At 47.2% G+C, this 11597-nt stretch overlaps 1 protein-coding gene across 1 annotated transcript in view; it reads left to right on the top strand.

The window, feature by feature from the left end:
• The first annotated feature begins 4891 nt into the window (after nt 1–4891).
• Nucleotides 4892–11597, top strand: part of LOC128326394 (shootin-1-like) — a 39085-nt gene continuing 32379 nt past the window's right edge. Inside the window, exon 1 of the mRNA XM_053253134.1 lies at nt 4892–5025. Coding sequence (XP_053109109.1) covers nt 4986–5025 — 40 coding nt within the window. The 5' untranslated portion in view covers nt 4892–4985. The remainder of the gene's footprint in view (nt 5026–11597) is intronic.

Raw genomic sequence — 11597 nt, 5'->3', positions numbered from 1 at the left:
TGACTTCCATTGAGCATGGGGGGAATGAGCGTCCTCTGACCGCTGCAACGCTGAGCCCTTCTAGGGGCCACCAGAGGCTCGCCCCACTTTCCTTCACACCTTCAGGCTCCACGCTCATATTTGCTCCCCTCCCCATATCGTCGCCACAGCCAGGTGTGCCAGCACTGCTCTTTTGCCTGTTGGACTCAGCACTTCACTCTCGTGCCACTGGGGTTGGGGCAAATGGATTCTTTCTCTGATTGAAGCAAGGCAGAGAAAGAACGCATTTGCTCTGACCCCAATGGTGTGGGAGCGAAGTGCCGAATCCAACAAGCAAAAGGGCAGCGCATTTGTCTTCCATTGTGGCCACACATATGACATCATGCACACGGAGTGTAGTGCCGTACGCTAGTGCAGGGATTCTCAACATTGGGAGCTCAGATGTTATTGGACTTCAACTCCCATAATCCCCAGCCCCAGCGGCCTCTGGTTGGGGATTATGGGAGTTGAAGTCCAACAACATCTGGCGACCCGACGTTGAGAATCCCTGCACTAGCACACGTACACATCAGCTCAGGGCAGGGAGCCACCAGTCAAGCTCTTCTCGTGCCCACCAGTGAGTTCCCTATGCCCCTGATCAAGGCTAAGAGGCAGGATGCCTCTGAATATCATTTGCAGGGGAGCAACAACAGGAGAGGGGCACACCTTCATCTCCTGCTTGAGGGCTTTCCATAGGCATCTGGTGGACCCCTGTGGAAAACAGGATGCTGGACTAGAAAGGTGTTGTGCCTGATCCAGCAGGGCTGTTCTTTAAGAGTGCATAATTGCATCTCCGCTCTAAATATTTCTGGATGAATCTGATTATTCAGATTTATTCCAACCTAGTTTCCAGCCCAAAACTGCTTCAGTCACCCTAGCACATGGCCTGAGCTAGGAGACAGACAGCAGAGAGTGACCCTGTGGGTTCTCCTGGACTTCTCAGTGGCTTTTGACACCATCAGCTATGGTATCCTTTTGGGTCACCTTGCTAGGATGGGACTAGGAGGTATCATGATGTCATTCCAGGTGTTCATGGAGGGCCAGTCCCAGAAAGTGGAGCTGGGGGACTATGGGTTTGCCCCACAACCTTTGGACTTCTACAAAGTTTCCCATGTTTTCTAGCATCCACATGAAACCGCCGGGAGAGGTCATCAGTACACTCAGGACGCACGGCTGTGCCTCATTTTCAGTTTCTGATCCTAGGTATGCAGTAGAAACCCATAATCAGTGTCCGGGGCTAGTTTTGATCTGGATCAGGGCAAACAAACCAGTTTCATTCGCACAAGATGGAGGTGTGGCCTGGTCTTTTGCTTTTCTAGAATGTGTGTGAGACAATCCAGTCCAGTGTCTATAAAACAGCATACCCTCCAACATTTCATCACTGAAAATAGACATGCTTGTGAACGTGGAGGAGGCATGGCCAAACAACCTGGGAAGCATGGTGTATATTTCTGATCTCAAGTGGAAAGCAGGTAATAGTGCACACAGAAGACATGATCCCAGATGGCCAAAGTGGGTGTCATGAGCCAAGCCCAGATCCCGCAACATTTTGCAGATCAATCAGTCTTTACTGATACAGTCACAGACCAGCAAACAGCCCAGTACAAGTCAAACAAAAGAAAATGAGTGAGGAAACATAATACAATCCACAACTGGAATAATACCTAGCAGTATCTACCTCTACTATACAGGGTTAATTCAAATGCGTTTTGCTCAACTTGAACCTGTTACATGGAAGGTAGTATTTATTGCCAAATTTTTGCTAGCAATCAAACAGAAGTTAGAGACATTTAGGGATATGTCATCTTCATGGTCAGATAGTGAAAAACTTACACAAAATGAATCTGTATGGCCTGGGGTGTTAATTAACATTAATTAAAACATTAACATTAATTAAAAGCAGAGGGATGTAATGATGATGAAAATCCCTATATAACTCACAATACAATAAAACACGGGATGTAATTTCAATGGCACCTGATGTACAGAGACAACATCTTTGAGCATATGGGGTTTTCCTGAACTTTCCTTTGAGCACTGCAGCAGGTAACGCGTTAAAACAGGCTAATGTAAACATCCTGCGATATTTTGAAACTTCAATTTGAGATAAATATCTAGCAGGGTTCGAACTAAGAAGTTGGCTTCCAAGAAAAACTCCCTTGGGAATCAAAGATTGTTCTGTTTGTGCATCCATGTCAAGAACACACTGTCTGATTACCGTTTTCGCTTGTGCATATCCCATTAATAAAATCTCCAGGTTGAAACCATATAAATTTAGCTTTTGGCACACTACTCTTTTTCCAGGATGAGTTAAAATTGTCTACTTGTTTTAAGGGGGCTAAGCCCATGGGATGGAAATTTAACCTTAACCAGCAGTCAAAGTCACATAACCAGATCCCAGATTCAATCTGAGGGACGCCTACATCCAAACAAAGAACTACCTTGAGTACGCGTCAAGGTACTTGAAAGATATTTCTCAGGAATTTTATTTGTACTGCTTCTAGTCCTGCTATGTTACTATACAAACCAAGCTGCACTCCATAAAGAAGTTTAGAGTGGGATTTGGCCCAAAATAATTTAACCGCCGCAGGGACAAAATGCACACCACCAGAGCAAAAAAGGATTGGATGGCTAATACAGACTTTTAGACATTTTGGATTACATACTGGAGATGCGCACTGCGCTTGCCTGAAGTGTGAAAAACAATGCCCAAGTATTTAAATTTTTTAACATGTTCCCATCCAATGACCAATTCCTTAATCTTGGAGATCAAAACAAGGATGTCTTTGTAACAACCAATTATCATGCCCAGGATTATTGTCCAAGTCTCTTTGCCTTCCCCACGTTGCTGAAGACTGGATCTCACCCACTCAGTGTTGTGCACTGCATAGCGCCTTTAATGTTATGTTCCCTTTGACATGCAGGTCCATCAGAGACACCCCACCCACCCACCTACTTGGGTGTTTAATTTCTAGAGGATCTGGGGAAGAGAAGTGTAAAAAATGAAAACCCTAGGAACTGATGGGGGGGAGGGGGTGACCAGGGCATGCCCAAGAGGCAAAAAGAGGAACCAAAGAGGAACTGTGGCTCACCTGGGGCCGATTCCAGAATACAGAGGTCTGTCCCTGGTACAGCGGAAACCTATGAAGCCGGCGCGGGGAACGACTCACTGCCTGCTAGTCAGGAGTCAAATGGCGGGCACACGATTAATATTGCGTCAGGTGCCAATCAAAGCTGCCTTGGGGTGGATCTGGCCCCCAGCCACCAGTTGGCCTCCCAGGGTGGGCGGGCTCAAAGCTTCTGGAGCTCCTTTTTAAAAAAATTAATTAAATGGCCCAAGCCCTGGAAGCTTCCAGCACAAAAGAAGCAGTTGGGGAGGGGAGCAGTGTTCTCTCTATGAGAGATCCCCAGATGTGGTTGACGACAACTCCCATAATCCCCAAGCAAAAGCCATTGCAGCTGGGGATGCTGGGAGTTTTAGTCAACAACATCTGGGAATCCCTCTTGGAGGGAACACTGTTGGGGAGGCAGAGGGGCCACAACATGGCAGCTTGCACACACACACACAAAGGTGCAACTGAAGAAGGTATTTCAACACCAAAACCTGGGAATTCCAAGATAATCTTGTTGCAGGATAGGAGGGGAGCAAGAGAAGCTGCCTGGTGCAGGAAGAAACTGGGCAGAAGTTGATGGGAGTGAAGGGAAAAGAAGCCCCGAGCATCCAGATATTAGAAAGGGTGTGGCCAGGCCCCCATTGACTAGGCCATCGGATTTATTTATTTATTATTTATTTAGCATATTTGTATCCCACCACCCACTACTGAAGTCTCTAGGCTGTTTACAACATTTACAGTGCTGGCACGAATGGGAGCGAGGGAACAGAAGAACAGCCCTGCTGGGTCAGGCCCAAGAAAGCCCATCTAGTCCAGCCTCCTGTTTCTCACAGTGGCCCACCAGATGCCCCTGGGAAGTCCACAGGCAAGAGGTATGTGCATGCCCTCTCTCCTCCTGCTGTTGCTCCCCTGCAACTGGAACTGAGAGGCATCGTGCCTCTGAGGCTGGAGGTGGCCTATAGCCCTCCGACTAGTAGCCATTGATAGACCTCTCCTCCATGAAATCATCCAAGCCCCTCTTCAAGCTATCCAGGTTGTTGGCCGTCACCACATCCTGTGGCAGAGATTTCCACAAGTGGATGATGCGTTGTGTGAAAAAGAGGGAGAAGCAAGCCCAAAGGCTCAGGGAGCTGTTTCAGACAAGCCCAGGGAGTTCTTCACACTGCAGGCTTTACCACCATGAGTTTACGGCAAGGCTTTACTTCCAGTTTGAAGTTGCCCAAAAAAGACAATGCAAAAAGTGGATCCCCAACCCCCAGATATAAATCGGGCTGCACTCTAATGCACAGTGAAAAACACAAAATTTATTTTTTATTTTATTTTATTTTTAATTAATTAATTAATTAATTAATTAATTACACTTTTCTACCACCCCAACACGTGTCTCTGGGTGGTTCACAATGATAAAACAGTTAAAAACACATATAAAAACACATACAAACAATTAAAAACTAACGAATTGTGAGTGAAGTGCTCCCCAATAGCTCACAGGGACTTTGGGGTAAATCTGGCCGATATGTGAACGCAGACCTTCCATTCTGGAGGAGATGCGAGCTAAAGGGCTTTAAGTGTGTGAAAAACGGGCCAGAGAGGCCAGTAGTGCTTGAGCTCACTGGTGCCCGCCCTGCACAGAAAAACAGTACCACGCATCTGGTCTCACTGGGGATGGGGCCTGCTGCCTTTGGGCTTTTCCCAGTTTCTGCAAAGTCAACAAAACCCTGAACAGGAAGTGAAGGAGTTTCACTTCTTGCTGGTTCAGGAGAAGCCCAGCCTCACTTCTGTGCAGCAGAACAGAGGAGCCCAGCCCAAGAGAACTGACAGCTCCTGACCAGCCAGCTGCCTGCAGAGACCCGCATGGAGTTCCTTGAGGACGGCCTCAGCAGCCAGCTTGCAGGTGAGCAGGGGCGACATTCGAATAACTAGCTGGAGGAAGCAGAGGAGTGGCAAAGAACATGCTGAGGGAGCAAGGAGGTTTTTGCTGTACACTCACCACTTTTAGAGAGAATGAGGTAATTAATGTTTATTTATCGTATTAATGAAGCTTGCTTGAAATGTCCAAACTTATTCAGAAATAGCTCTTGGGAAATTCTGGTTTTTGGATTAGTCCAAACCTTCCAGTCTGCTTTCCGGGCTAGCTTTCTCTTCCTGTCCAAGCCCACGTGGCAAGAAAGACGTGGGGGCGGGAAGAGAGAAACACCAGGCCACCTGGAACCCACAGTGGAGATTATCTGGCACCCACCTGCACACATGGTCTCACCAAGCCCAGTTCCTGGCCCGGAAGGAAGTGAAGTTGTTGGCCTGGCACCTGGGAAGCTGGAGGGGTCTCCTCTCTACCGGGCTGCGCTGCCTTCTGCTGCTTGTTCTGGGGTAGAGGAGTGAGTGAATGGGCCTTCTTGAAACAACATAGACCTTTTAAAATTAATAATTTAACATATAGGACCATCATATGGCGTGACTGTACTGCCTGACCCTTTGCTGTAAAGTTCCAGTCCAGTGGTTCAGGGAGTTCAAGGGAGAGCAGGAAATATTTTTGTGGGGGAAGCACCTGCTACCCCATCCTACCCATTAGAGTCATCCCTGCAGGTAACATTGGGATATCTACCAGAATAATAAAAAGGTTTAGGAAGCAAGCATCTCGAGGAAGAACTGTCTTCCTAGAGCAGGGGTTTCCAACATTGGGTGCCCTGCTTTGGCTGGACTACAACTCCCATCATCTCTTGTAAACCAACCATAACAGTTTCCTGAAGGAACTATAACCATGTTTAAAATCATAATGGATTATTCCTTATGAAAGCAGTTGAAATTCAGATGCAGACAGCAGTATTTTACTATCGACAGGTACCGGAGGGCTGAACTAGTTCATCCTTTTTTACACGCTAGCAATTTATTTTACAAGACTTCTCCAAAATCTCTCCCAAGATTTTAGGGACAGCAATTTACCAGGGACAGGTGCCAGAAAATGGGGGCTGCCCCTGCTATGTAAGGGCAGCTGGTGCACATGCTTGTGAAGAACCTCATGATAGATTGTAGCTTCAGGCTTTTGCAAGTCATGGAAGCAAGGTGGCCACCAAATTTAATACTCCCTGCAGACGTGTACAACCAGCAGCAGCTCGTCCTACAAGCCAGGGGCGCAGTTCCTGGCAGCCTGATTGTGCCCGTTTCTCCAATCCTGCTTAGCCCTCACAGCTCTACCTGATGAATGGCCAGCCTGCAGACAGCATGGCTCTCATTAAGGTGGGGGCAGACAGCATGGCTCTCATGACTCCCAAAGGGAGTCTCCCAGGCTTGTGGTGCTGGGGGACTTCAATGTCCAGTTTGGGACTAATTTGTCTGGGGCGGCTCAGGAGTTCACAGCGGCCATGACGGCTATGGGCCTATCCCAGGTGGTCTCGGAACTGACGCATATTGCTGGTCACATGCTTGATCTGGTCTTTCACTCTGAACCGGGTGGTGTTCCATGGGTGGGGACTCTGGTGATTTCTCCATTGTCATGGACGGTTACGGTTGGACTCACGATCACGTCCCACTTCTGCAGGGGCGGAGGGCCCATTAGGATGGTCTGCCTGAGAAGGTTACTGGATCCTATCAGATTCCAGGAAGCCTTGGAGAGATTTAGTGCTGGTGACCCTGTCGACACTCTGGTGGAGAATTGGAACAATCAACTCACCAGGGCAGTGGATATGATCGCTCCTAAGCGTCCTCTCCGACCTGCTTTGAAATTGGCCCCTTGGTATACGGAAGAAGTACAGGGGCTGAAGCGGCAAGGTAGATGACTAGAGTGCAAGTGGAGGGAGACTCGACTCAAATACGACAGATTATTACATAGAGAGCATTTGAAGATCTATGCTCAGGCGATACGTGCAGCAAAGAAGCGATTCTTTTTCTCTCGTATCGTGTCCACGTTCACGTCCTGCGGAGTTGTTCAGGGCTGTGAAGGGTCTAATGTGCATCCCTTCCCCTTTGAATCAGTACTTGGAACCAACAATTACTCGCTGTAACCTTTTAAATGAGTTTTCTGTGGACAAAATCTCTCATATTTGGGCCGACTTCAATTCAAACTCCACAATTGTTACAGAATCTGATGCCAAGGTGTCCAGCAGCTCCCCATATGTGATGACCCTGATCAGTTTCAGTTCATGACCCCTGAGGATGTGGCCCAGTTGCTTGGAATGGTGCAGCCTACCAACTGCCCTCTTGATCCATGCCTGACATGGCTTATAAAATCTGGCAAGGAAGCTGTTGTAGAGGGCCTGGTAGAGACTATAAATGCGTCTCTGAGGGAGGGCAGGATGCCTCCTTGTCTTAGGGAGGCAATCATTAGACCACTTCTGAAGAAGCCTCTCTTGGATCCCTCAGAGTTAAGCAACTACAGGCCTGTCTCCAACCTCCCATGGCTGGGAAAGGTAATTGAGAAGGTGGTGGCCTCCCAGCTCCAGGTGGCCTTGGAGGAAACTGATTATCTCTAGACCATTTCAAAATAGCTTTTGGGCGGACTATGGGGTGGAGACTGCCTTGGTTGACCTGATGGATGATCTCCCATTGGGAACTGACAGAGGAAGTGTGACTCTGTTGGTCCTTTAGGATCTCTCGGAGTCTTTCAATACTATTGATGATAGTATCCTTCTCGAATGTCTGAGGGGACTGGGGGTAAGAGGCACTGCTTTGAGTGGTTCCGCTCCCACCTCATGGGCAGATTCCAAATGGTGTCTCTTGGAGACTGTTGTTCTTCGAAATCTGAACTTCCATATGGTGTTCCTCAGGGCTCCATATTGTGTCCGATGTTGTTTGACATCTACATGAAACCACTGGGAGAGATCATCAGGAGATTTGGTGCAGAGTGTTATCAGTATGCTGATGACACCCAAATCTACTTTTCCATGTCAGCATCATCAGGAGAAGGTGTAACCTCCCTAAATGCCTGCCTGGAGGCAGTAATGGGCTGGATGAGGGATAACAAACTGAGGCTGAATCCAGATAAGATGGAGGTACTTATTGTGCAGGGTCGGAACTCGGGAGACGATTTTGATCTGCTGGTTCTGGATGGGGTCATGCTCCCCCGGCGAGAACAGGTATGAAGTCTGGGGGTGCTTCTGGATCCAAACCTCTCCCTAGTATCCCAGGTTGAGGCATTGGCCAGAGGTGCTTTTTATCAGCTTCGGTTGATACGCCAGCTGTGTCCGTTTCTTGAGATGAACGACCTCAGAGCAGTAGTACATATGCTGGTAACCTCTAGGCTGGATTACTCTAATGCACTCTGTGTGGGGCTGACTTTGTATGTAGTCCAGAAACTGCAGTTGGTCCAGAATGCGGCAGCCAGGTTGGTCTCTGGATCATCTCGGAGAGACCATATCACTCTTGTGTTGAAAGAACTCCACAGGCTACTGATACATTTCTGGGCAAAATACAAGATGCTGGTTATTACCTATAAAGCCCTAAACAGTTTAGGCCATGGTTATTTAAGAGAACACCTTCTTTGACATGAGCCACACCACCTGTTAAGATCATCTGGAGAGGTTCATCTGTGGCTGCCGCCAACTTGTCTGGCGGCTACTTGGGACCAGGCCTTCTCTGTTGCAGCCCCTGGACTTTGGAATGCACTCCCTGTTGAAATAAAAGCCTTCCCATCTCTGGCAACATTTTAAAAAGCACTGAAGATGCATTTATTCACCCTGGCTTTTAATTCGACCTATGGTTCTAAAAAAAAATATTATTTTTAATACTGGGTTTTTAATGTTTTAAAATTTTTAATGTTTTAAATGATTTTAATTGTTAAGTGATTTGATGTTTTGAATTATTTTAATTGTAAACTGCCCAGAGATACAAGTTTTGGGTGATACAGAAATGTTATAAATAAACAAATAAATAAATAGATAAACAAACAAACAAACAAATCTAGTTATGAAGATAGTAGAATGCCATCAGGGGAGGGGGTGCTTCCAAGTGTATTGCATGAGCACGGAGAGTTGCATGTATGACTATCTCCCTGAGGGGCAGAAGTGGTGGCTGTGCACTTGGTGCAAAAAGCTCTCAGCTCTCAGGGAACATGTTCATTCCCTTGAAGCCAAAGTGGCTGACCTGCTCACGGAGGCAGAGAAGTATGTGGATGGGGCCCTCTTGGATGTGATAGAGGCATCCCACTCCCAGGCTGACAGCTCCTCTGCTGTCATAGAGAATGAAGGTATCAGGGAATGAGGACATCAGTTTGAGGGAGAGGGGGATGCTCCCTTAGAAGGGACCCCTCCCTTGAGTGATGCACCCCTATTCTCTCACACAGAGGATACTCCTTCGGGGGTTGGCAGCTTCCTAGCAGTGGGTGATTCGATCATTAGGGGGATGGGTTTGTGACCCATGTGCAGATCGCGCAGTGACTTGCCTTCCTGGTGCGAAAGTTGCAGACATCACACAGAGCAACTAGCTAGGCTGTTAAGCAGTGTTGGGAAGGAGTCAGCTGTCATGGTGCACTTCAGCACCAATGATGTTGGGAAATGCAGTTGGGGGCTCCTGGAAGCCAGATTTAGGTTGCTAGGTAGCATATTGAAGCCCAGGACCCCCAGGGTAGCATTCTCTGAAGTGCTACCTGTTCCATGTGCAGGGCCAGCAAGACAGGTGGCGTTGAGGGGTCTCAGTGCGTGGATGAGATGGTGGAGCCAGGAGGAGGGGTTCAGATTTGTTAGGTCCCAAGATACATTTGGGGCAAGCAAGGCCTGTGCAAAAGGGCTGGGCTGCACTTGAACCAAGATGGAACTGGCCTGCTGGTGCTTAAAATCAAAAAGGTCGCAGAGCAGCTTTTGAAATGATGCCGGGAGTGGGGTGGGCGGGCAGCGGGGCGGGGGTTGGGGTCAGAGGCATAACTAGGGAAAATAGCGCCTAGGGCAAGCACTGAAATTGCGCCCCCTGTCCAAACAAGAATGATGGGACTTGTAGTCAACAATATCTGGAAATCCTTGTTAAAAGGAACACTGTACCATCTAGACATGGTTGTTGATCAAAACCTGGAAACATGAGCCATCTCTGTAAAAGACTTAGAACAACAGTCAGGAGTTATGCGAGGATTCCAAGTGTCATTTTCTCTGTCTCATCTCATTCTTTTTTAAAAAAACATGACTTTGTCCTAGAGGATCACCTGCCCAAATATCCACTAGCAAAATAGGGGACGAAGAAGGTGGTGGTGGTGGGGGGTGTCTATAAACCAGTGAATGATTCCTGCCAGCCTTTGTCTTGTGTTGACTGTTGGCTCATAATGGGATATATGTGCATTCACCATTCTAGTGCTTACTTTGACACCAAGAGGGAGGAGGATACATTAGTTTGCCACACTAGACAGAAGCATTTGCATCAGGAGCAGATAGCCAAGTTCTGCCAGGGCCAAAACCAGCCCCTGCCAAACTAAGAAATCATTGTAATTTGCCCCTTCCTGTCACAAGCAGTGTGCTGTTCTTTTATTATTGACTCTAACTCTCAGATATCCCAGTCATGGATGGAAAACTCAGGGTCAATTTACAAGAGACACATTTTCTACATGGAAGTTTCTTCTGTGCAGAAACCCATGTGTAGTGATCAATACATATGTAACTATTCCGCCAGGGGCATAGCAAGGTTGGAATGTGTCCAGAGACAGGATTTCAAAATGGGCCCCCAGACCCTCAAAGTCCGGGGCCTCCACACACCCCAGGCCCCCAAGGATTTAAGTCTGATATTTCAAAATAAGTATGCTACCTGGAAATACATTTCACTGAATACACGCATGCACACTTCACAGTATATAGTGATATACATTGAGTACTATATATTTGTGCTACTTTTAATGCCTAGAACACACTAGCAACGCTAATAATTAAAATGGGCCCCTCGCTGCAGATTAGCAAATGATACTTTCAACCATGCAGGGTGAGCCTATGTTTGTTTTCTCAGAATTCTGAACCAATTCAGTCAAATTCGATCCCAGGAGGTTTTTCACAGGAGACTTTTAAAGCCCTTTAAGACACATCTCCTCTGGAATGGAGGTGCTGCATTCACATGTTGGCCAGATTGACCCTGAAGTCCCTGCAAGTTATTGGGGAGCAGTTCACACACAAGAAAAATAAAATAAAATAATAGCACCACACATGCTTCACAGTTCTCACTCAGACCTTCTGGGTTGCAAAACAACTCGAACATAAGTGCATATATAGATGAATGAATAAATAAATATTTGTTCCAGAAGTTTTTGTAATTTTCTGACATGAAACAAGCCACTTATAGGCCTTAGACAGTTTTTGTTTTTAAAGCCAGCACATTTTTCAGTCTGTTTTAAATTAAATATTCAGAGTCTACTTCTCAGTCTCGCCCCACCCCCCACCCCCCATATCAAAGCCCTATGGCAAGCAGATCCCTATATAGGGGGGTAACCACAAAAAGGAATTCACAGCCTACCTTGCATACACTGTGCTGGATGGTCGGGTCTGCTGCAGGGAGCTCTGCCAGCCT

The sequence above is a fragment of the Hemicordylus capensis genome, chromosome 5, assembly GCF_027244095.1.
Source record: "Hemicordylus capensis ecotype Gifberg chromosome 5, rHemCap1.1.pri, whole genome shotgun sequence".
Lineage (NCBI taxonomy): Eukaryota > Metazoa > Chordata > Lepidosauria > Squamata > Cordylidae > Hemicordylus > Hemicordylus capensis.
The sequence above is the reverse complement of the archived record's forward strand: the minus strand, read 5'-3'. Positions and strand labels throughout refer to the sequence as shown.